The sequence below is a fragment of the Rousettus aegyptiacus genome, unplaced genomic scaffold, assembly GCF_014176215.1.
Source record: "Rousettus aegyptiacus isolate mRouAeg1 unplaced genomic scaffold, mRouAeg1.p scaffold_m13_p_2, whole genome shotgun sequence".
Lineage (NCBI taxonomy): Eukaryota > Metazoa > Chordata > Mammalia > Chiroptera > Pteropodidae > Rousettus > Rousettus aegyptiacus.
Genome location: NW_023416295.1, coordinates 92,992,392 through 93,019,611, shown reverse-complemented (window position 1 = coordinate 93,019,611; position 27,220 = coordinate 92,992,392). Strand labels below are relative to the sequence as shown.

Sequence of the window (27,220 nt, the reverse complement as noted above, 5' to 3'; positions counted from 1 at the left end):
TAACTTTGGGTGGTAAACATACAATACTATATATACACACACACACACACACACACACACACACACACACGACTTACATTGAATCAAACATTTGATTTTGTTAATCAGTGTCACCCCCATAATTTTTAATTTTTACTTTTTTCCAATAATTTTTAATAATAAAGCCATCAGGCCTTTCTAGAATAGAGAGCATGAGCCAATGGGAAGAGCTCTGGACTGGGTGACCCTGGTTTCACTTGGCAGTGATTTGCTGATTGTAATTGGAGAAGTCAGTTAACCTTTCTAGATCTAGTTTCTTTGTTTTTAAATTGAGGGAGTTGAAATAATATGATCTGTGATTTACTTTCCATTTAGTAATTCTGGCTTACCTATCAGATGAGATGGCCTGGGACTTTTTGCATTAGGGTTCAGCCAGCGTCTGTTAAAATTGAAGTTTTATCTTGGAAGCTAAGCAGGGTCAGGCCTGGCTTAGTTACTTGGATGGGAAGACCTGGTGCTGTAGGCGTAAAAAATTTTTAAAAGTAAGAGATTGTAAGATGACAGGTCTTTGCAGTCTGTCAGGACAACCAATGGTTGCCTTGCCTAAAATAAAATAAGTAAATAATAAAGTTGCAGTTTTATAATTACAGTTTACTTGAGAGTCCTGCCCAGTGACCAGACTTAAATATGAGGCATTCAAATCTTCCTTTTCCCTCTTATTTACTTCAGTTGGATCTTGAATTCATGTTTCTCCTTTCCTGCTCTATCTCATTTGGTAAGTCCTTCAGAATCTTTCTCCTGGGCTGTTTCTGTGCTTATCATTGCCTCACCTCACTCCCTATTCCCTAGAATTTATCTTATTACACACACAACAGCTGGATTAATCTCGCTGTGCCTCTTCTATAAAAATAACTGTAGTGGATCTCCATTGTCTTCCAAAGAAAAGCCAGACTTGGTATCAGCTATCAATCTTAGCTCACGTTACTCCCCTCACATAATCTACAGAATAGTTAAACTGAACCTAATATCCTCTTGGTGCCTTTGCGCCTGTTGTTCCCTGCACCTGGTTATGCCCTGCCTCTCCCCCATTGTCAAACACGGTCACAGTTTTCCCATCTCAGGTGCCACTGTCTCCGTGAAATCTCGCAGGCTTCCCACAGCCAGAAGTAAGCCTTTTCTTAACTTCCCTAACACCTGTAGTGCCTTTTCTGTACCTAATAGTGCTGCTACTTTTTCTTTTTTTGTACTACCTTTATCTCTCTTGACTAAATTAACTCCTCGGTGCTTATGGAGTACCCTGTTATCTTGCATAGGGCAGATGCTCAGTAAATATTTGTTAAATGGATGAATCCTGATTGATTGTAGTTCAGATCCTTGTTATCTGATTGGTAGTGTTTCTTATTTTTCTAAATAATCACTAACTAGAATGTAGAAAAGAACTCTGCCCAGAAGAATTAATAAGCTAATAATATAAGAATAAGAACCATTGCTATAGACATGTAATTCCCAAATTTGTATTTAAGGGAAGCAAAATGTTTTTCAAGCTTGAGCCTTATCTTTGAATTTCGAGTTTCATTCACCTAGTTTATTCACCTAATATAGGATACCTTCCTTGTCAGCTGAACTACCTCAGGGTATTTTGTATTTTGTTTATTTGTGTCAGTATGCTTAACAGTTTTTTGTCGTATGGAGTTTTTAGAATGAGTATTTAAAAATTTAGGAATTTAAAAAAATAATACATGGAATGATTAAAATAATTTATAAAAGAAATGTACTGTTTTTATAGTAGAAGCAGATTATCCTCTTCAGTATACACTGCCATGCAAGTAAAGTTAAGATCAGAAATTGCATATTATGCACACTTGGTGCTTTCAGAAACATTGATAAGATTCTTGAAAGTTTGGTGTACAGATCTGGATAAAGATCTGGTTATCAGTTGGTCAAACCATAAGCATAGTGAGCCCTTGGAAAATTGTTTGCATGCCTAAGATAGCATCTTGGTTGAAAGAAAGCAGGTAGACTTTGCATTGCAAGAGTTGATAACTTAGAACATACTCCATCAACACAGGAAATAATGGTTTTTTTTATGGGAGATTGGAAAGAGAAATAGAATCTTCCTAAAATTCTGCACTGTCACTTTTTGACCCTATAACTCCTTTCAGCTAATGGTTTAGAATACTATGCGACAAGTTTTGGCATTGTCTCACCGAACTCCAGGGAAAGCAGATACATCTCATATAGGATTAGACCATTAACATAGACATTACCTCACTTCTCTTTAGATGATGTAAGATTAATCTCAATTCTAGCAATCGCCTATCAGCAGTCATGCAGGTATGGTGTCTTTAAAAATTAAAAACTGCCTTACTTAAAAATTAAAAACTGCCTTAAAAATGGCTTACTACCAATGCTTTTTTCAAAATATAGCAGTTCTTTAAACCTATTGCAGATGGTTTACCTGTTGAAACTGTTAAGTAAATGAAGAATACTTCCTAATTTCCGTATTCTCTTGCCATTAAAATGTAAGATATTACAACATATTTATGCAAGTTAAACTCTGATAATTATGCTAGCATTGGTTTATAGAAAGAAGTATTTGTGTATTTCTTATAGTATGTAAATAAAAAGAATGAAGCTTGGTATAAGGAGCAGTGCAAGAAATGAACCCCAGGAAAAGCGAAAAGTTGAACTCTACTTGCTCTTCTAGCAGAAATTGTGGAGAAGGATGGGCAGAGTTGATTCCTGACAAGCACTTTTACACTGATCATTCAGTTGTGGGCGGGTTGCGGGGTGGGGAGGTAGGGGCAAGATAGAAGAGAGGGGAGGAGTGGATTTTTTTAAATCTCTGTATGTTTGATCTCTCACTCTCTTTCTCTCCTTTTCAGGAGTTAGAAGCTGCTCTTCACCGAGATGATGTAGAGTTTATCAGTGACCTGATTGCCTGCTTGCTTCAGGGCTGCTATCAGCGAAGGGATATCACGTGAGTAATTCTGATCTTTCTAAGTTTCTTGCAGAGAAGACCAGTCAACCAGTGGTGTTTCATGCCTCCTGTAACCAAAACTAATCATTACCCAATTCTAAATAACAATGTAGAACCAAGTATTTGCAAAGGGATTTCCGAGCCCTGTGTTTGGCTTTTTCTACAGTTGAGTTTTAATTTTATTATACTCCTTTGACTTGACTTTACTCTCATGCATCTGTTTGTTAGTCTTGGATCCACCAGCTAACATTCAAACATAGCATTTCTTCTCAGCATATGCCTTTCTTTCTGATTTTTATTTATAGTATTTGTAAAATGTTGCCTAATAAATTAAAACTAGATTTTACTGTATTTCCACCTCTCAAAGTCTCTTCTGTTGTTCTCATAAACAGGAATGTAATTCTTAACATGGGACTTTTGGCTCCCTCATGCCACAGCTGGCAAGCAAACAGCTCTCCAGTACATTTGAGTTGCGTAGAAATTTGGAGCAAAATTTTATCTACATAGACAAATAAAAAAATCTTTCTGATAGGGCCTTCTCCCTTGTTGAGCCTAACTTGGTACGTACGCATTTTCTTTGCTACTACATTTTGACACAGAACACAACTATAGGACCACTCTGAAAAAGCTGAGACACAGTGGGTTTCCCAGGCTCTCGCCTTCCAATTTATGCAAGGGTTTGGTGTGCTGTAGTTTTATATTTTTCAGAGTTAAATATGGTATCTGAAATAATTCTCTTCTATTTAATCCACTCTTAGGTGTCTGTTAGGGCTAGGAAACTAGGTTGGATACTAATGTGCAGTAAACTTGTAATTACAAAGTGAGTTAGAAATTGCCGAAATGCCTTTTTTTTTCAACATCTCTATTCTTTAAGTGAGATGGACTCACAATTAACATAATGATCCTCCCTTTCCCAGAATACCCAGGTTGTTGTTCTAGACAAGTGGAAATAAAAAGAGAAAGTCATCTATTGTCTTAACCACTCATACATGATAATGATGTAACTTGGGGGCTTATGTGGTTTTTAAGCACAGTTGTAGTCATATTGTTTATGTAATTTCACATTTTCATGTCTTGAATTTTTTTATTATAATGATTATTTTTCTTATAACCATCTTCTTTAAATGTGATTGTCAGAAAATCTAATTTGGTAGAAATAAAGAGAAATAAAGAGAAATATATAACTCTTATATAAACATGTTAAAATTCATAGCCTTGGACATAAAAGTTTGTACACCTAGCGAATTATCTCCTTAGTTTAAATTTCTGGAAATGTATTCACTCAGTCAAAAGCAATGCCTATTTAAGATTTTTTTAGATAAATTACCAGGCTGCCCACGCAGAGGTTGCTCCATTTTACCATCAGTGCACGAGGGTATCTGTTTGCCTAAATTTTGTCCACCGTATGCTGGCCAGCAGGTACTAGTAGAACAGACACCCTCAGAGCCTTCACGGAATTTACAGTCCTATGCTGTAATAATTATAGTAATTACTACTATGATCGCAAATTGTACAGTCACCGTGATAAGGGCTCTGAAGTCAATAGCATATACCATGGTGTGAGAAGATGATAATGTGAACTGAGCCTTCACATATAAGCTTTCTTAGGCCAGTGTCTCTATATTATAAAACCTAATAAATAAGTGAGTGAATGAATGAACCAACCAAAGAATTGTAGGTAGTAAGAGTGATTGTCTAGGGTTTGATACCCTAAAACAGAGCCTAGAGGTTATAGAGTTAGTAATTGATCTCATGTGGTTCAGAAACATGATTTGTTTGAGCTGCACAGTCTTGACCTCTTGAGTGTTAAATTCTGATTTGTTGCTAACATCTAAAATGAGATTTCATATTTAAAATCCCAATTTGTATTTTTTAGAAACCGTCTAATGGTCTGACACTATGAGATGGTGTGCTCTGATCTGCCTCAGTCCCCAGCATTCCTTATTACTCTTCCGTGCTGAGGCTAATTGTTCCTTATCAACTATCATGTTCACTTGGGCCCACTTCACTTATTTTCTTTATCTGTTTGTCTCCTGCATGCATTTCAGTTCAAGGAGTTCAATACAGCCACAGCACAATAGGAACTGGAGCCTAACCATCCTTGTACACTGGGTTAAGAATTTGGGGGTATAATCCTAAACACAAGGAGAACGGGGGAGTGATGATATTTGTGTGTTTAAATAAGCATTTGGGAGCAAAAGAGGAAACAACATCAGGTAGGAGCTAATGAATTAATCAAATGAGAGAGTAGAGAATTGGACAGAGAGAAGGACTATATTAAGAAGGTAAAATTGACTGGACCTGGTGTCTCTCACCTTGACAAATCTGATAGGTAAAAAGCTGTTTTGTTGATCATTCTTCACATTCAACATCTCTTAGGTTTATTGCACATATTTGTAATGTTTGTATACTTGAATTTTTCATTATATACTTGGATCATTTCTTATGTTGGTGTGTTGGTTGAAGATAGACAAAAGAAATGCCCATTTAAAATTCGTCAGGCTCTCTTCCTCAAAGGTGATTCTGTTTTACTCTTGCCTGAGAATGTTCCTCTACCCTCTGCAGCTCTGCATTGCCCTAGGTGTACTGGCAGGACAGAAGCGTCTCCTATCCCTTATGGAGCTTAGAGTCTTTTGTGTGTGATGGTGAGAGTAGAAGTAGGCAGTCTGATTGAAGAGCTGAAGTCATACCACATGGCCCTCTCACAACATGGCTATTGTGTCTTTACAGCTAGCAGGAAAAACCTCTAGTCTGCCAGGGTGATCTTATATGACATGCTTGTAATCATGGGAGTGACATCCCTTTGACATAGTCTGTTGACTAAAAGTAAGCCACAGGCAAGTTCTGCCTCATATGGGAACAGGGATTGAACAAGGGAATGAATACCAGGAGGCAGAAATGATTTTGGGGGATCTCTTCAAAGCTGCCTGTTATACAGACTTTTATTATAATTACTGTATCTTCCATTACAGAGCTAAATAATATTGGTTAAGTTTTAAGCTTGCGTCTAATCACATTTACTTAGTTATTAACAATATATTATAAATTCTGTGTATATTGATAGGCTTTGTACAAGAACCAGTTCATTTTTGGATAATTACATGTGGCTGGAATTATCGACAAGAGGTTTTGGTTTGCCCCTTTGTTTGGGTAAATGGCTATAACTAACTTAGTATAATTTTATTCCTCTCATATTTACCATTAGTCTCTACTATAAATTATAGAAAAAGTATATACTTATTTTGATAACATTTTCTATAAAAACAACTAATTTGAAAATGATGTTCTACCTCTACGGAATATTGTTAGCTTAGTTGGAACTTTTTTCCATCACTCATTATATTTCCACTTGGGTTTATTTCATTTTTTCAGTTTTATGAGATGATAAAGAAGAGATGACATCTCATAGATTAGTAAGGTCCCAATTTGATAGGGAGCAAAACACATTCAAAAATTTATCAGGTCATGTAGCCAGTCAAAAGATGAATAATTCCCACGTCATCATGCCCTTAAGGCAAGATAATATGAAGAATTGAAAGAACGGGTCATAGAATCTGAATTTTAGGCCTATAACTCAGACTTTCTCAGGTTCTATCTTCTTAACATTAATCTGTTTTGTCAAGATAAAAAGAAAATTTTAAATATCACCTAGTATGGTATAGAGCAGAAATCCCCATTTCCTCCTTGAAGATGGGACACAGAATGAGATGTATGTACTGCTTGGGTTTCTTTTTTTCATAGGTATATGTATATCTAGAGGTAAAAATAGATACTTCAGAATGTATCCATCTCATCAAAACTATGTTGGCTCATCAGTTACATGCAGATGTCCTGTTTCATTCTATCATTTGTTTTTTCTTCTCTGTCCTTTCTACTTCTGTCTTTGTAGACTGCTCAGAGGACCGTATTTGGGAGAGGTTGCAGAGATTGCCTGCTTCCCTTCCACCGTGCTGAATTATAACAGCTCTTATAAATACCAGTTTTCCCCTTATCACAGCACTGTATCACTTACTCCTAAATGATTTCTTTTGAGAAGAGGAGTTAACTTCTCCTTTAAAAAAAAATAATAATAATAATCAAATGTCAAAAAAATTTCAGTGCTTGCTATAATGGGGAGGAGAGAATGGAGTTTTTTTTTACCTTCCCTTTGCCTGCCGGTGTTCCTTTGACTTTTCTGCTATTGAGGGAAAATGTGAAGGACAGAAAAGCAAAAAGAGCCCAGGGAGCCCAGTGCCCTCTATTATCCTTTTGTGTGGGGTGTGTGGGGTATGGCAGCACAGGTCCTGCCACTAGTAATGAAGAGTTCTTCCATAAAAGACAGAACCTGCTCTTTGCTTCTGGGGCAGAGAGGTAAGTGATTGTTCCAGCATTTCTCAAACTTTAACAAGTAATTTTTACTTGTTAAAAAAAAGTTAAGCACACAGAGAACAAAATATTTCTGAATGACGAAATGAGTTTGGGAACTGGTAACACCAGCATTTTTAATTAATTGGACTGGGGTGAGGCTCAGGCTTTATTTACCGTTTAAAAAACTTCTCATTGTTGATGTGTGAAATACACACAGAAAAGTGCACTTTTCTTAATTATACAGCTCAATGAATTTTTCCAATCTGAATATACCTGTGTAATGAGTACCCAGACAAGAAACCAATAAATAGTGGATTTTACTTTTTCCATTGAAAGGAATTGCCCAAAGTGATATTTTGTTCCACCATTGGTATTGACATGCATTTAGAGTGAATACATGCTCATTATTCTCTGAAGTTTTACTTTTATCCCATCCTAAAGAAAGAAATTTGGAGAAATGAGTGCTTTATCTTCTCTGGTTCTAAGACTTACCTATTATGTGGAGCTAAGAAAGTTCTTACTGTAAAAAAAGGTACACATTCAGGCTGGATTTGGCCTATGGGCCATAGTTTGTCAGCCCTTGTTTTTAGAAAATTAAGTAAGTTACTATTCTAGTTCTACTGACTCAGTCTAACTTTTAAACTGGCACGTGAAACCCACATTTTTTTTCTTAATTGTATTTTCCAAACAGATTTGTGTGCCCTTATAGGACAACATAATACTGTGTTTGCTTGTGGAAAAAATACTAACAAACTGTGTGTCCTTACTGTCCTAGGCACTGCTCTAAATGCATTCAAGAACTCTCATTTAATTCATATAACAACTCTCTAATATATAAAGTGTTGTCTTACCCATCTATAAAAGATAAGGCATGTTAGGTACAAATAACTTGCCCAAGGTCACATGGCTGGTAATTGATACAGGACAAACTTGGCCCCTAGCAGTCTAACCCTAGACTTTCCTCTCTTAACCATAGCTCCCTGCTGTAAAATAAATTAAAAGAGAAATGTTAAAAAAGTTTTCCTCTAAAATAACAATTTTTGTGTGTGTGCTGTGTACATCTTTGACAGTATAATGCCGTCCGTGGACCCCATCTAAGAATATGGTTTGCAATCACAAAATGTATTAACAACAGAACCCAATTATACTGAAATATAGTTAGTAAAATATTAAAGAAATAAAATTTGATACAGTGTGCTTCTTTATTAACTCATTAAATGACATGCACTAGCAGAGAGCCTAATTTCTTAAGATTACTATCTTAATCTTCTTGTATTGATGATTGTAAATGTTATTTGAAAGTATTTACATTATCTGTAATGCGATACGAAAATATCTGCTGTCTTGATGAAAAATACACATACTACTAAAATTACTGTATTTTGAGGCTACATCATAATTGAACGGAGTATCAAATTTCAGTTACAGGTTAGGTGAAAATATTTTCTCAGTGAAGTTCATGGACCACCTGAATTGTATCTGTGGACCTCTGCTTTAAAAGGTTTTTCAAATCTCAAATGAATCTGCACTACAGAATAAGGATTTTTAGAAGTGAAAAGAACTTTAGATATCTAATGCAATTTGTTTTTTTTTACTTGTGAGAAAAATAAGTTAAGCAGCAAAACTGGTGTAAGTACCCAGGTCATCTGATTTTCATTTCCATCCATGCAGTCTGTCATGATGCTCGATCTCACATATGTCTAAAATTTTCTGAATAGTGCAGTTGGATTCAGTGGCAAATACTAGGTTCGGCTTGGTTTCACTTATTTTGTTTAAGAACTTGTTGTGGCTGAGAGACAATTAGAATAAAATCTCAGTTCAAAACTTTTTCAAGAGTATGTTCATTTTGTTACCAAGAAAGTGGTGTCTTAATGGGTATAGCAGTTGCACTCTGAGGAGGCACCATGATCCTGTTGGGTCCTCTGTGCCTTTGTGTGACCCCCTTCCCTGAAAATGTGGGTAGGACCTACTCATGACCAATAGATGTTGACAACGGTGATGGTATGTGTCACTCCTTCAATTATGTAACATTATATAAGAGTCCATCTTGCTCTCACACGCTCTAGAGACTCTCCTTGTTGCTTTGAGGAAAGCATCTGTGTTGGTAAAGGGTTAATTATATATCTAACATTCTCATAATAGAGTCTCTAAACTAAAGTCACTTAAAAACAAACAATTTTTATTTTGGAGTCTCATCAGCTCTTTGTAGAAATATACATTTTTGGAAAGTATAATGTGTCTGTTAAATATGTTCATTTAAACTTTTTATTTAGATACAATAAAATACCGAATTTAAGTGTACAGGCTGTTTTTTTTTTTTTTTTTTTTTTTGGACATCACCTACCTGAGATAATAGGACTTTTCCATCGCCTCAGCACCCTTGCAATAAGTTTACCACCACCCCCAAAACACTGCACTCCAGGCAATCTCTGACCTGACTTTTATTACTATAGATGTTTTACCTTATTCTAGAATTTCATATGATTGGGAGTATAAAGTATGTACTCTCACAGCCACCTTCTTTAAGTCAGCATAATGTTTGTATGATATTCAGTGATAGTGCTCTTTGTGTCAGTAGTTTGTTCTTTTGGGGTGGGGACCTAAATTGTATTCCAATATTTTTAAAAATATCATAATTTATCTTTCATTTTGGGGCTGTTAACAAATAAAGCAGCTATGAACATTTGCATACAAATGTTTTTGTAGACATATGTTTTCATTTCTCTTGGGAATTGCTGGGTCATATGGTTAAGAGTATGTTTAATTTTAAGAAACTGCCAAACTCAGTTTTCTAAGCAGTTGCAACCTTTATACTTCTTTTAGCAACATATGAACAGTCTAGTTGTTCTACATCTTTGCCAATATTTGTCGTTCTTAATTCATTGTTCTTAATTTTACCCAGTTTTAAATTTTACTCATTCTGTTATGTGTAACATGGTAACTCATTATGGTTTTAATTTGCATTTAAATTGTGTTTCCATGATGACTAAATATATAATGAGTTATTAATATTTTCTCCTGATGTATAGCTTGTCTCTCTGTTTGATGGTGTATTTTAAAGAATGGTAAGTTTTAATTTCATTGAAATACCAATTAATCACTTTTTTCTAGTATGTTTCATACTTTTTATTTTCTGTTTAAGAAATCAGGACCTATCTCAGTGCCAAGATTTTCATCTAGATTTTCTTTTAGTTTTATAGATTTACGTTTTTGCAGTTGGCATTATGATGTTAGTATTTGTATATGGTGTGCAGTAAAAGATCAATGTTCATTTTATTCTTTACAAATAGCATTTTTGTTGAGTTTATTTCTGGACTCTTACTGCCTTCTTTCGTTGATCTGCATGTGTCATGTTTATTCAAGTACCAAATTGTCTTGAAATTGAATGGTGTAAGTTCACCACTGCTGTTTTGTTTTTGTTTTTAATTGTTCTGACTACTCATAAGTTCTTCGCATTTTCATACAAATTTCTCAGCTTTTTTCCTTCCGGAATTTCTCTAAAAAATAAAAAGCCTACTAAGAGAGAATGGACATGAACAATATTGAATTTTTCAGTCCTTGAACATGATATGTATCTCTTCATTTGTTTATCATCTTCAATTTTAGCAATATTTTGTAGTTTTCATTGTAAAGATATTGGGTATCTTTCTATTTATTCCTAGGTATTATATTTTTTGATGATATTGTAAATACTATTTAAAATTTTTTATTTTCCAGCTATTTATTGTTAATATATATAAAATAGATTTGATTTTTCTATATTGACCATGTTCCTATAGTCTTCCTGAATTTACTGGTTTTGTTACAGATTCTTGAGGAATTTTTTGTGCAGTCCGTAATTAAAAATAGGTTTGCTTCTTCATTCGCTTCCGTATTCCTTATACTACTATTCCTATCTTAACTGTGTTGCCTAAGACTCAGTATATTTTTTATGATCTTGGAAAGTACTCAGTCTTTCATCATTAAGTGTGATGAAACGTTGTCCCTTTTGTACATTGCTGAATTGGTTTTGTTGATATTTTGGTGAGGATTTTTGCATATATGTTTATGAGGAATATTGGTTTCTAATTTTCTTTCCTTATAAATCTTCGTTATGTTTTGGTACAGGGGTTGAGAAATGTTCCCTCCTGTTGACTGAAAGAATTTGTGTAATTTCTTTAAGACGTTTTCTTTAATATTTGTTAAAACTCACCACTGAAAGCCTTTGGGTTTGTAGTTTTCTTTGTGCAAGTTTTTGATTGATTATTATTGATTCACTTGAATAGATTGAGGTCGTTCATGTGTTCTGTTCCTTAAGTCATTTTTGGCATTTTTCAAGGAATTTGTCTATTTTACTTAAGTTTTTGAATTTATTTCCATAATGCTATTCATAATATTTTCATCCTTTTAATATCTGTGTGATCTACAGTAATATCTTTCATCCCTGATATTGTAATTTGCTTTATCTCCTTATTCATTCTTTCTATACAGGTTTATCAGCTTTTTCAAATGTTTACTAAAGAACCACCTTTTTACCTTACCTACTGTTTGCCTCTTCTGTTTTACTGATTTCTTCTATTTTATTGACTTCTCATCTTTATTATTTACTTTGGTTTTAGTTTACTCTTCTTTCTTGGTAAGTTATAGTACCATTAAGCCTTTTTTCTTTTCAATATAGGCATATAAAGCTATACATTTCCTTCCTAGCAGAGCTTGGCTATATTCCACAAATTTTGATATATTGTGGTTTCTGTATCATTCAAAACATGTTCTAATTTATTTTATTTCTTCTTTGATCCATGGGTAATTAAGAGTAGGTTATTTAATTTCTGGATATCTTATAACATTAGTGATTTCTAATTTAATTCCATCATTCAAATAAGATACTTTATGAAATTTCAATGTTTCGAGGCTTATTGAGACTCATTTTATGTCCCAACATATGATTTATCTTAGAGAATGTGTCATATGCACTTAAAATGTATGTGTTCTGCAGTATTTGTTTATAGTATTCTGTAAATATCAATTATGTCAGGTTGGTAGTATTTTTGAGACATGTATCCTCATTGACTCTTTTGTCTAGTTGGTATATTAATTAATGACAAAGATATTAAAAATCTCTGGCTATGCTTGTGGGTTTGTCTGCTTCTCCTTTCAATGTTGTCAGTTTTTGTTTCGTGAGTTGGTGTCCTGATATTAGATACATACATTGTTATGTATTTCTGGTGAATTAGCTCTTTGTCTTCAGGCGTGCTTTGGTATTAAATAAAGCCATTCAGTTTTCTTATGCTCATTCTGCCTGGTCTGTCATTTTCTATCCTTTTACTGTTTGTATTTTTATATTTAAATTGTACTTTAAATTTCGTATTTAAATTGTGTCATATATTTTAAGACAATATCTTATAGTTGGGTTCTTGCTTTTTCTTTCACTCAACTTGACAGTTTCTGCTTTTCAGTTGGGACGTTTAGTTCCTTTACATGTAATGCAGTTATTAATATGATTGGCTTTCCACTTGTTTTTGTGAGGTTGTTTTTAAGTGTACAATCCATTATTTTTTAGTATATTCACAAAATTGTGGAGCCATCACCACTATCTAATTCTAAAACATTTTTATCACCCCAAAAGGCACCTGAAACTCATTAGCAGTCACTCCTTATTTCTTCTTGTCAATGTCGAGCTAGCTGATCAAGAAGGGAAGGTTTTGATGGTGAGACACCCAGTTGGAAGAATACACAAGGGGCCAACATGAGAATGAAATGGCAGGCACCAACTCTATTGCGGGGAGTGCAGTTCTATTGCGGGGAGCACGCTTCTGCTTCCGCTCCCCTTCTGCTCCCCAGGGGACCTTATGGGCGCCACACACATCAGAGCACAGTGGTGGCATTCAGCCACACATGCGTGATACAGTAAACTGAAGTATGTTTACATATTTTAGGCGGAAGCGCCCTGCTACACTAATGTAACATTCTAAACCTAGAGTCCTGTTCCTAGCCGTGAGCCTGGATCACAGCCAGACCTGTGACCAGTGAGGCCTGGGACTCATACGTCCAGTCGCCAATCCCGAGCAACTAATAATATGCTTACTATTTTGGTAGCTTTGACTATTCTGGGTGTACGTCTTATAAATGGAAAGTTGCACTGTTTCAACTTTTATGACTTATGCTGCTACGTATGAATATTTGTGCACACTTGAGTGGATGTGTTCATTTCTCTTGGGTCTGTACATAGAAATGGAATGATTGCATCACACAGTAATTCTGTGTTTAACTTTTTGAGCAACGTGGCTGAACTTTTCCGTAGTGTCTGCACCATTTTACATTTCCACCATCAGTTTATACTGGTTCTGGTTTCTCTACTTCCTAGTCAGCATTTATTGTATTTTTTTATGTTTTTAGCTATCCTTGGTGTGTGTGAAGTGATACCTCATTGTGGTAATGGTTTACATTTCCCAGTTGACATGTTGAGCACCTTCCATGTGTTCCTTTCTGATTTCTGTTCATCTGTTGGTCCTTCATTGCTTTCTTTCGGGTTATTTTTATTAAGTATTTCACTTTATTTCCTCTGTTGGCTTTGTGTGTTTTAGAGGTTCTAGGATTAGCAGTGTACATCCTTAAATCCAGAAGCTATTCAGACAGTCCTTACTGTACCTGCTCAAACCTTAACACTTGGCACTTCAGACTTCCAATTCAAACAAATAGTATTTAAGGTCCCATCTGGCTTCTGTTGAAAAGAGTCTTTTGTCTTTTTAAAGATTAATACATGTTGATTTCCACTTGACTTAAAATACTTCTTTGTTACCCTACGTAAACATTCATAAGCACAAGTAAAACCTATATTACATTTGTGTTTCCTAATTAGTCTCTTTTTTTGGTATCTTAGTTAACAACTTTGAAGTTGCAATTTTTAACTTTTCCTGACTATCATATTGACTTTTGGATATGTTGGACATGGCAACCACGTACAACCCTAGAGAAGAAATATTATTTAAATTATTTTGGCCTGGGTCTTTTTGTGATCGTTAAGAACAAACACTTTATTGAATGTCCTTTTAGAGCCCTTTACTTGTTGCTTCACTTGGAACAAAAATCTTTATCTCAGTTTGGTACTCATGTTAAATATGGCTTAACTGTGCATACATGTATCATTCGCTTCACAAATAGCTATAGCAAATAGGAGAGTGTTGTTTTTCCATTTGGTCTTCATTGTGCTGCCCATGATACCATGCCTTAATTGCTCCCCTGCAAGTAAACTATGGATGGATACCCTTCCATGTCTCAGAACTAATACATGCCTCAGAGAACTCAAGAACCTTCTTTTTTATCTATGATCTTTTAAAACAGTTTGCAGATATTAAAATTTGTTGCCCTGCAGAGTCAAGAGTTCTGCCAGCCCTAGCCAGCTGAGACTTGTATTAACATCCTCTACGCGGGGCATGCCATTCTGTCAGCATTGGTCTCCCCAGTGCATGTTGTGTCTGCGGCGCACTGAGGAATTTTCTGGGGAGTTCTGAGAAATGGCTGATTCTGAGAGTGGAAAGGTGATTTATTCCCATTCATTTTCTATCCACCTCCCCCCACCATGAACTACTCTAAGGAAAAAAGGGTAATTAAGAGCTACTCATTTAAAAGTATTTGGAACCTTTTTTAGACAAAGGAGACCTGGTTGTGCTCAGAACTTCCAGTTGGTTCTTTTTGTTACCATGTTCTAGTTAAATGTTTCATCGTACTTCTGAATAATTTCAGAAAGATAAGAGGTGTTTTAAATCATTAAGAGAAAATTGCACCAAGGTCAGTGGATCAGTGAATATTCCAGGCGATTTAAACTCTAGCCTGTGAAATTTAAAACATTTTATCAGTATTTAGCAGCATAGTATCACTATATTCTTCTTCCTTTAAGTAGTAAAATCATGAAAGTTCACACAAAATTGTGTGCGTGCTTACTTTTCTAAGAATATATCATCTTACTAGATTCTTAAAGAGCTTTATGTCTTATAGAAGATGGAGAACCGCTAAGTAGAAAGCATTAGCTTGATTTTTGCCTTCCTGAAGGCTTTGTGTGTCAAATACCCTTGGCCAGATTGCCTTCAAAAGTTTTTTCTCCCTTAAATTTTAGATGTTTTTTAAAGAAAGGGATATAGATTTATATGAGAAGTTAATATACAAGGAAAATCAATTATCTTGAAATTTAAGCCCTCAAGTATATCCCCTTGGTAAGGTGGTATGGAGATGCCTTAAGAAAACTGTTAACAAAAGTGACATAATTGAAACTGAGTAGGATAATAGGAGCAATTGGAAAGGAATCTCAAACATGCAATTCTGAGACAAGTAGGGGCTTTCAGGCAAATTGTAGGCACAAAAAAACAACACTGTACACATACAGTGTTTGCTGGGTTGGTGTGCTTGTACTTCCTTCGCCTCACATTAGAATAAGAAAGTTCTTAGTCTGGCCCAGCCTGTCTCCTCCCGCATCCTCCAGCAAAGGTGGATCATTTTCTGATTAAATGATGACCTCAGTGTCATAAATTCCATATTTTATTTTACTACAGGAAAAACACGCCTCGTTATTTGGGGTACTTGGTGCATATTACAAATTCTAGAAAGTATATGGTAGGTCAAGGGATTTATTACCAAAGAAATTGTTATCTTCATACTCCTCACTGGTAAAAGACAAGTTTGAAAAAACACCCCATTTTATTTTCAAATTCACCATTGCCACACTATCTGCTTTTTACCACCAGTTTGATCTGCTCTTTGCCCAACTCCTCCCTTCTGAAGGGGCAGCACCAGCTTCACAGGCAATGGAGAGGGGAAGCCAGTCCAAACCCACTAAGGTCCAAGCAGGTATTCATATGCCAGTGCTCATTCATGCTTTGAATGCGAATGCTGCAATCAAATCAGATTTGTGAGAGCCTTGATATTTAGAGGCATTATGCTGCATTTTGATAAGCACATACATCCACATTTTCCCCAATTGAGGTACCAGTAGTAAGGAAATAAAATTTTTACTCTCTTTGAAAAAGCACAGTGTTTAACTTCTTGTTTGCCTAAGGCCCTTTTGATCTTTTCCCATGAATATTTCCTCTGACTTTTTCTTTCAATATAACTACCGTAAATTATAAATCAATATAGTAGCATGCCTTTTTAAAAAATCATATTGACATATAACTCCTGTAAGACCTGTTTGCTTAGTGAGAAAAAAATTTTTAAATCAACCATTGGGTGAAATTATATCCAGATTCTTTAATAATTGAGATATAAAACAACCATTAAACAATTAAACATTTTATTATTATATACAAGGCACATTTAGGTACCAATCAGAATGCAGTTGTAGAGTTGTCAAACTAACCAAAAAAAAAAAAAAAAAATTAAGTTGCCATCAAATTGTCTTAAATGTTTCATATAGAAAATCTATCTTCAACATTTAGATTATAGTATTTTGTAATCTGCCCTAAAGTTTATGCAAAACAATGTAAAAGTATAGTTGCTCATTGGAATGGACACTTGTTCTGGAGGAATTTTTTCCTTTGCATCTTAATCTGAAACGTAAATTAATTAGGCTGGGTAGACATTGAATTTCTTTTTTTTTTGTTTACCATCTAAGTCGTGGGTTTAATTTTGGAGTGACTATCCACCTGATCTGTATAGTCTCTTTTTAACTGTATGAGCAAAGGTAAGACTTATTGCCTCAATTTCATATTCTATTCCATTGATTAGTAAAACTTTTACCTATTTCACCAGAATGTGTCGTTTGTGATTTAAAGTAAAACAATCTATTCTGTGAAAAACTAACATGTTTATCTTCTTAGGGATTTGAAAATATAAAGTCCAAGTAGATAGTATAATAACAATGAAGCTTCAGTAAGGAGCTTTCAGATCCTTCCTATTTAACTGTTTTTTCATTTTCTGCTCTCAGTTTAAGATTTGTCAGCTGTCCAAACATCAGTTTTCTCTCCTCCTATCCCACCCATCCTGTATGCTTTATATTAATGTATTTTTTGTTTGGGGCCATTTGGTTAGGCCTCAGACTTTCCACAGCTACCTAGAGGACATCATAAACTACCGCTGGGAGCTGGAAGAAGGGAAACCCAATCCTCTAAGAGAATCCAGTTTCCAAGACCTGCCTCTTCGTACCCGTGTAGAAATCCTGCACCGCCTCTGTGATTATCGGCTAGATGCGGATGATGTCTTTGATCTTCTCAAGGTGCTTAACTGGCAGGCTGTTTTCTTAGAGCAAAAAAGACCAGGTTGTAAAATCTGAAACTATTAAGAGAAGCCAGAGTTTGGCTTCTGTTGCTAGTGTTGGAACTCTTGATCAACAGTAACAATGTATATGAAACAAAACCTCTGTAGCCAAGCCAAGGGAATCCAAGCCATTCATTTATACAACTGTATATTATTTTGGTTTAGTATCCTTAACATGTGCTGAGTCCCAGCTGATAACAGAACAGTCAGAGTCACCTATATAGTCTCCCTGTCATAGACCAGATTACAACTAAATTAGCCACTGAATTGTTTCCCACGGTCTGAAATTTGATTCAGCATAATTTAAATATTTATCGAAAACTCCAAGGACTTTAACCCATGTATGCCAGTGAAGTTGAATTTCTGCTATACCCAAACATACACATTACAAAAAATGTGCCAAAGAAGGAAGGCATTGTTATCTATTTTAGAAGTCTATCTCAGAGGGAGGGTTTGAGCTATTGCTTTTCACTCACGGGGAGGTCAGTTTCTAATCCTGTTCAGTCAGAAATGATTAAATGTGTGATGACTTCTCAGTGCAGCCCTACTCATGGACACGGTGTAAAAATCATTGCGCAATTAAAGCACAGTCTTTGCTGAGAATTCAAGGACTTTAATAGCAGTGGGAAGGCCAAACCAGGTCCGACCCTGGGCTAAATTGGGAGCTATGTTGCTGGATCTCAGCTGGAATAAGAAGTTGCTGTAGGTTATGATGAAGCTACACTAGAGGGTCACCTGGGACAAAGCTTTCAGAACAGCGCATGACACTGTGTTGTAATTGTCCATCCTTTTATAGGTGTACACATAAAATAACAATAAATTCAAACCAAATATATAATATGTTCATCAAAATTCCCTTTGGTTTCTCTTTTCTTGGTGAAATGGGGACTATGATAGGAATGGAAAGCATTTGAAATATGTCCATATCCTGTTCGTCAAAGAAGGTACCACTTATTCTGTTTCATATGCCCTGATTGAAAATTACATGATGCTTAGGCATCTTTAAATATGAGGTATATCCAAGTATAAATTTTGAACCTTCATTTTAGTCTTCTCCTGTTTTGTTCCCCATTTCCCCCAAACCTCTTTTTCCCTGTTCTTGGACTCTAGGGTCTGGATGCTGACAGTCTCCGCGTGGAGCCATTAGGTGAAGACAATTCTGGGGCACTGTATTGGTATTTCTATGGAACTCGAATGTACAAGGAGGACCCGGTACAAGGAAAATCCAACAGAGAACTCTCTTTGAGCAGGTACCTTCTTTAAGGTCAGGGCTATATTAACTACTGTCCAAAAAATGTCATTAAAATGAAATTCATCAGAATTCTACAGCACAAATTATTTTTTCTCTTTAAAAGAATTGGCTATAACTGTAAAGAATGCCAGGGAGTTATTTCATACAAAAATTAAAAAGAATTGAACTGTAGCCTCTGCTAGCAAAACAGCAAGAGATTCTGTTTTGCTGTGAGGTTCTCAAGGAACACCGCTCCTCTTGGCCTGGACTGTTCCACACAGCAGGCTCTTCTTAGCAGTGTGGTCATTTCACTGCCACAGTTTTCTTTCATACTCAATTCTTGAGAACTTTTTTCTACTAGAGTTAATAATCTCCATCAGCATAAGACAAGAAAAAACTTTTAAAGAATGTCTGAAACATAAGCCTTGCTAAACTCTTCCTAAATGAGGAAGAGTCCTCCTTTTCATAGCAGCCTCCTATCTTGTTTTATGTAGATTTTATTGCTGGGAGCAGTACTCTTAGGAAAGTGTTAGGTCTTACTCATATTTTAATATTGTCAAATGTTGGTTTTTCTTGGTTCTATACTCTAATAATGAAAGACAGGAAGTCAGGCTGCTCTTTCCCTGTGACTGCTGCATTTACTCATTTTCAGTATCCTCATGGCCAGATAAGCTGCTTATATATGTCAATCCTATGACAGAACATTTCTATTTAATTTACTATTTCTTAGGGAAAGTGAAGGACAAAAAAATATCTCAAGTGTTCCTGGGAAAACAGGAAAAAGAAGAGGAAGACCCCCAAAACGGAAGAAACTACAGGAGGAGATTATAGTAAAGTAAGAAAATGTTGTTAGTCTGTGACTGTCATAGACCCTCTTTGCTGAAAGAGGGGACTTTAATTTCACTTGCTCCTTCATCCTCAATTTTCACTCATGGGCAAGGAAAGGACATGGGATTAATATTATGGAGACCTGGATTAAAAAGCTAGTGAAATTACCAAGTGTGCACTAGGGAATCAGGAAGCCCTAGCTGCATAACCTCTAGCAAATACCTGTATTTTTATTGGACAGTGGAGATACTAATGGTAATCATGATTAAATTAAACAAGATAGTGAATGTGACAGTGTAACAGACTGAAAACCATGCATGGGTTCACTCTGTGTGTTAACTTTTAAAATTTGTTATGCCACACGTTTTTTTCATAGGAGCATCAAGCAAGTTAATTCTGTGATGGTTGACTAATTATCAGCATTTTAAACGAATTATATATCATAGATGAGTTTAATTTCAGTAGCAAACATACTTTATTTTGTTTAGAATACAATTTCCTAAAGTAAAATCTCTCATTTGAGAGATTTTATATGTCATTACCTTTTAGGAAATTCCATCATGTGAATCTTAATAAGAAAGTTTTCAGAATCTGACCTATACTATATAAATATACTTTTACTTAAGGATTAGATCTGTCATTGTGCAACTGTGGAAGTTAGGTCATTCTTAAAAATTCTAATAACAGAGCCCAAACTGCTGCTTCTCTCTATAACCAGAATTTTTTTTTTTTTTTATGCTTAAGAATCAGCTTATCACTTTCCAGAAAATTGACTATAGATTGTAACTTTCTTTTAACCAGTGTTTGTGAGAAATACCTTAAAATCATGTCTGTACACACAACATGTATTTCTAGATTTTGTTAGCAATCTGTACTTCTGTTCATGTTCAAAAAGCTATTTTATACCTATCTCCATTTTCCTGTAAGTGAAATTAAAGTACTGTAGTGTTGGGAATATAGAATCATTTTAACAAGCATACATGGACTTGTGCTACCCTCTACTGGTGATTTTATTCTTTAGAGCTCTGTATTCAATACAGTATTTAAATTTTTTAAAATTAAATAAAATTTAAAATCCAGTTCCTCAGTCATACCAGCCATATTTCAAGTGCTCAGTATGTGGCTCGTGGCTCCCATATTGGACAGCAACAACATAGAACATTTTTTATTCTCACAGAAAGTTCTTTGGAACAATACTGCTTTAAGTAATTGATTACAGAGAATGTCAAGAATGATTCAGAAATACAAAGGACAATGATCCTTAACACTATTGTGCTGAGCATGTCTGTATTTTACAGTTTATTCCCTAACATACCTGTGAGGTAAGCATCATTAATAGCTCCATTTTATGGGACTGTTAATTAACTTTCCTGAAGTCATAAGGTAAGTAGCAAGTCTTGTTCTTGTGTTCTTAACTTATACCTTCTATGAGGTTACATTAAATACACCTATCTTCAGCATAGCCCTGAATCAGCCATGAGGACTTTGGAATCTCTACCGTCCTTTTTTTCCTTGGCATTTAACTGTTAACACTTAACTCCTCTGATTTAAAAAACTCATTTTACAAGTTGGTATTTTCCTAAGATTGGTGATGGTACCGTAACAATGGGTTCCCATGTATCAGTTTTCCCTCTATACCAACACACCTGCATCCTAGTGTGCCTTTTTTTTTTCCAATAGAGTCATCCCTTCTAACATTGCCTTCTTGATACACACACTCCTTGTATTATTAAGTTAGTTGGGTCTCCCTTATGGGGGAAACATAAGACAATTTTGGACATATCTTTTAATTGTTACCTCCTTTTCCTGTGTTTCAGTGAAAAGCAGGAACAAAATTCCTTGGCATCTGAGCTACAGACAAGAAATGGTAATGACCTCCTCTGCTGGAGTTTTTGGAAAGGGATTATGTAAATGTGATTGATTTTATATCATGATAGTGACTGTCATTTTCCAGTTATACAGCAGTTAGGATTATTGCAGTGGCAATCTAACTAGCTTCCTTGCCCTTCTTCAGTTCTCTTTTCTTTGCACTTTATCCTGTGCCTATCTCTTCTTCTAACCTAATAACTTGAGATCAAGAGTAGGCCTTTTCACTACAGATCTGTTACCTGGCCATAGTATAATAGATACCCAAACATTTGGATGATAGCAACTACTCAGAGAACTATCTTGTCAATGTAAAATGCTTAACTGCGTAAGGGAGTATACTGATTTCCTATCTAGATTTGAGTTACGTAATCCCAATTACATAATTTGAGGGGTGGCAGATATTGGTTCATAATATCTCAGTATCAGTGAAATGAGGAAGACTTCAAAAGCTCAGGTGAAAACTGTTTTAACCTGTCTACGGCCATGCCACCCTAAACAAGCCCGATCCCATCTGATCTCAGAAGCTAAGCAGGATCCAGCCTGGTTAGTACTTGGTTGGGAGACCACCTAGGAAGACCAGGTGCGATAGGCGTAAAAAATAAAAAAAAATAAGGGATTGTAAGCTGACAAGGTTCTCGTAGTCTGTGAGGTCAACCAAGGGTGGCCTCACCTAAAAATTAATAAAAATAAAATACATTAAGCCATTTTTAGAATGTTCACATTTGTCTTATGAAAATCATAATAGTTCTGTTTGTATAACCTTTAGTCGGTCTTCACTATTAGTTGTAAACAGTGATAGTAACAGGATAATCAGAAGTATGCATTGTCAACCTTAAAAGTAATAAGTCTTTTTTTTCTGATCCCTGGTTTTGGTCATGACCCAGGGTGTAAAAATGAAAAAAATAGGGGAAAAGGTCTTAAATCTGTTTAATAAAACCATTCCTTTCTTTTCCAGGGTCCCAGGGGCCAGGTCAAGGTACTTGGTGGCTCCTGTGCCAAACGGAGGAAGAATGGAGACAGGTCACTGAGAGTTTTCGGGAGAGGACCTCCCTTCGAGAACGGCAGCTCTATAAGCTCCTCAGCGAGGACTTCCTGCCAGAGATCTGCAACATGATTGCCCAGAAGGTATGCAAAGGGGTGATTCCTCCCCTCTGTATTAGTTGTAAAGCTGTATTATTTAAGGATTATTGATTAGTTGTCGAATATATTTATTGTCTCCTGGAAGTGGTACAGCCTTCATTCTCTCTCATCTGGAGTATTAAAATGGGACCTCATCCCACTCATTCTGCTTCACTACAGGCCACATAATTGAGTTCTTACCTAAGAATTTCTCAGGCCCCCTCACACTCCAATACTTCCATTGGCTCTTCATAGTCTGCAACAAGCTTTCCTTCTCCCATAACAATGCTCACAAAACGTTCCCTGAGCCCCTAAGTTGTGTTCATGTCACCCTCTTACCCGGTGCCTGCCTCTCCCCCCACCTCTCCACACAGATATTTTTTACCATCATCTTACTGTCTGTCTCTTACCCATTAAACAACTAGTTCTGAATAGTATTTGTCTTTTTAGCTCCAGTGCCAGCTCTTCTTGCCCTTTACTACAACTTCACGTAGTTTCACGTCCTATGTTTACAAGTATATACTTTCTAATTCATGACTTCTTCAAACATCTTTATTCCTCTACTTCTCTACCTGTTAAAAAACTACTTTCTCAAAAGCCCTACCTAGAAGTCATTATCTCCATGAGCTGTCCCTTATTTCTCCCAGTCTCAGGATTGTCTCTGCTAACATGTTTCTTCATCCCTTGCTTCTTTCCATTGTGAGTTGTTTAAGCTTTTTAGATAAAGGACTGTGTCTTACTCATCATTTTAACTTCTACAGCACCTAATGTAATGCCTTTTCCGTGGTGGATGCTTAGTAATAAGTTAGTCTGCTTATTTCATTTCCATAAATCCAATACATGTTAAGAAGACAGAAAAATTGGACTACCTGCCAATGAAATCTAAAGAGAAAATATTTATAAATTATTTCTGTAGTATCTCCAGGGAAGTACAAAATTACAAATAAATTACTTAATTTGTTGTGAATTTCATGATGTTTCTAACCTTTAAGCAAGTTGATGCTCTAGGGAAAATTCTAGTAAGTCACTTTTTGCTAATAGCAGGAACTTAGAGTTTCTCAGGAATAACATTTTCATGGATGAGAAAAAGAATCTGCATTTCCTCATTGATATACTTAATTCCTCATACTATAATTACATTTAGTTTTTGTCATCTGGAACTCGCTGACACTTTATCCAGGAATTTATAATACATAACATAATTTTCGTAAAATAGCTATAACGCAGTGATGGTTTTATAACCTTACATGACCATGTGTGTAACTATATTGATATGACTAATGGTGGTACATTAAATCATAAATCATATCTAATTAGCTTTTATAATTTCTTCATTTTTACTATAATAGTAAACCTAAGATTTGGGGGGGCAGAGGAAATAAGAAAAAATACAAGCATAAAATTGATGGTTTTGATACAAAAATTGTCAAGAGTTGATTCTTTACAACAGAAGAGAAAATTAAAATAAGAAATATAATTTTTAAGAACCTTAAAAATTAGGAACCAAAAGAAAAAATAATGAATTTGATATTTCCAAAGACATAAAATGTTCTAAATTTGCAAACTTCAGTAAAATGGGTTGTCGATCACAAAAATAAGAGCCTCTAAACTATTCAATAGAAAACCTTAACAGACCAAGTAATTAAGAAAGATGTTTTCACAAAAGGATCCCATCAAAAGCTCCAGAATCATTTGGATTTAGTCACAGGTGCGACTTTCTAAACAAAAAAAGGTAATTTCTAAACATTTCAAAAGTGAAAAAAGAAATGGATTAGGTACCCTGTTTGTTCAGCTATAAATATCTTAAATACACTCTTTGTTCAGTAATATAAATGTTAAGTTCTTAATACTAACAAGTACAAACTATCTCTTCACCAAAAATAATACCTTATAACCTATCAGAGTTAAGCCTAAATTCTGTAATACTCATATTATTGTCTTGTAGGTTTTGTATAGTGTAATCTAATATAAAAGAAGAAGATGATTTTTTTTTAATGTTTTGCCTGGAGGAATATAAATCTGCTTATAAAGTCTATTAATTAGAATTTAGTGATAGTGCTGGGTAACTAGACTTCCTGCATCAGAATCACCTGGCATGCTTATTAAAAGTTCAGATTCCTGCCCATGTGCCGTTCCCAACCCCCATCAGAACCATTGGAGATGATATGTATTCTGCAGTTGTAGAAGCTGTTCAGGTTATTCTTTGTGCATCCTAAAGTTTAAAATCTACTGAAAATAAACCCATTTATTGCAGCAGTAAAACAAAATTTTGGCGTGACCTTAATCAGAGGTGTATATAGTCAGTAAGAAAAAGCGACAAAATGATTCATAGATAGGGATACATATTTTTAAAGTAGGGTTTACATACTACTTTAAGACTTTGTTTCTGAAGGAAAGAATAAGTGTACATGCCAGCATTCACCAAGACAATTGAAATTTATTAAAACCTCAGCCAAATTCCAGTGTAGTAAAAATTTGCTACCAAAATAACAGGTTAATATAAATATTATAAGGCAGGAACAGTGGTATGCCTTACCCTACCGTGTATTATCAAATAAATCAGCACATTAGAAGCATTCTCAAAGGGCCTTCATTTAATAACCAAGCTATCATAAATGATTTGCTCAGGGCAATACAGATATATCATCTCTTCACAATTTTTGCTCAATTTTAGCATTCAGCCATTGAGTTATATGTTCATCAGTGGTTAATCGTAATATTTTTATAAACTAGTTTGTATCTATTTTACTTTTACTGAATTTATGCAATTAAATATTATGAAACCAATAAAATGAACATAAAAGGTCTATTAAAAGGTTTTATTAAAATCATTCAAGATGAGTTGCTTCTAAAAAGGTGAGTGTAAAATTAGCTGAAGGTTTTATGTTTTTGGATTGCAGATGTCCTTAACATCTCACTTCCATGTAAAAAAAAAAAAACTGGAAGAGCAGGTGGAAGTTTTATAAGAGGGTGATTTATATGAAGGAATCATAGGAAACTCCTTTCAGTGGGGCCCTACATCAAATGATTGGTGAATGGCAACATATTTATACATTAAAATAAGTACTCGAAGTATATACATTTTTTAAATTCTTGCTTTGATTAACTGTGTTAAACTACCACTATGCATCCTAATTGTATTGGCCTAAAGGGGTTTATTCTAATAATTTAAAATGCCTGTGATTCAAATGTGAAATTGAAACATACATCGGTAAACAGAATGTGTTGCTTACAAATAGACAGACATTCAGTATTAAAACACAGTATGTAAAGGAGGCACGGAACAACTGGGACAGTGACAAAAGATTAGGTGTTAGAGTGGTACTCATAAGCCTTTCTTTGAACTTCTTTGAATTATGCTGCTGCCACCATCTAGCGTTCCTTTTGGATAAGTTACTTGATATCTCTGAATTTCAAATTTCTTATTAGTACATCGAAATGCTATAACTTCATATAAGCTTTTGTGAAAATTAAAGGACCCATATCAGTGTAGCTACAGTAGTACTTAGCACTTGGTGTAGGCACTTGGTCTTTTCCCTTGTTTATGACGATGGATAACTGATAGGCAATTTTGGTAGAAAACGAAATGCACATTTCTTAAAATAATTGCAGGTCAGAGGAGAGGTAAGGCAGATGGAATAAAACTGGGAGGATGGTAGCCTTGTAAACTTTGAAATAATAAATCAGAAGGTAAGGCCTGCTTTGATCATATGAAAGTTAAACTTTTATGGTAAGTTTTAAATGCAGACTAGTAAAAGTATTTTTGCTGGTGTTGCAAACAGTGATTTGTGATGGCTTATAAACGTTAGGTCTTTTAACAAACAGTTTGACTAAGGGTACAGATAATGCATGCAAAAGATGATAACAAAGGATGTAGGGAAATAAGTTCACCTTCTGTATCAGGAATACCACTTTCCTCATTAGTAACATTAATTTGGCAGATTTGGAGTCAAACTGTTATTGGCCTCTATAGCTACTAGCAGATAAATTGCCACAATTCCTTTGAGAGTTCCATAGTAAGTTTTTACCTATATTTAAAGTTCAAGAGCTCTTCCTACAGGGGTTTTGAAGCATATAAAGGAGTTGTTCATAGACATACTTGAGGAAACTGCTGAGTAGTTCCTGTGGAAAAAGGGACTGCATTGCACTGAGGCCTAGTCCTTCTCAGAAAAGCTTTCTAAAGCTTCCATCTCATTAAATTGACCACCACTACAGCGTGTTTAAATTGGATTTAATTGAGTTTATTCTACCCTTTGTTCCTTTACCTTGTTGATGACTCCAGGTCTCAGGATTTTCCATTAAGTGGTGCCAAAAGCAAACCTGAATAATACTGATACTGATACCAAATCCACAGAAATTACCCATCTTAGCTGCGAGGCGTTGGCTTACCACCTCTTACTAGTCTAACAGTGACACTATTCAGCTCATTCCATAAAAGTTCTAAACCTTATGTCGGCCTTCAAAATATTTACCGAGCTTCAGAGTTCTCCAAACTTCTTCTTTGAAATTTTCTATAACAATCATTTTCAAGCCTCTTAAATTTTCTCAGAGCTCTAGTCTTCTCTAGCAAGCTCTCTGATTCCTACTCCTGAGTCTTCCCCATACTGTCTTAATGCTTTAATTCTAAGCTACTCTTCTCACTA

At 35.3% G+C, this 27,220-nt stretch overlaps 1 protein-coding gene and 1 pseudogene across 4 annotated transcripts in view; both read left to right on the top strand.

Annotated features, from left to right (window-relative positions):
- Positions 1-27,220, top strand: part of LOC107500474 (cat eye syndrome critical region protein 2) — a 124,796-nt gene that overhangs the window by 71,948 nt on the left and 25,628 nt on the right. For all 4 annotated transcript variants that reach the window (XM_016125774.2, XM_016125781.2, XM_016125763.2 and 1 more), the window contains exons 2-7: positions 2,865-2,959; positions 17,306-17,489; positions 18,641-18,780; positions 19,492-19,596; positions 21,407-21,456; positions 22,414-22,583. In XM_016125774.2, the coding sequence (XP_015981260.2) occupies positions 2,865-2,959; positions 17,306-17,489; positions 18,641-18,780; positions 19,492-19,596; positions 21,407-21,456; positions 22,414-22,583 (744 nt within the window). The remainder of the gene's footprint in view (positions 1-2,864; positions 2,960-17,305; positions 17,490-18,640; positions 18,781-19,491; positions 19,597-21,406; positions 21,457-22,413; positions 22,584-27,220) is intronic.
- Positions 21,932-22,050, top strand: LOC118614226 (annotated as a pseudogene).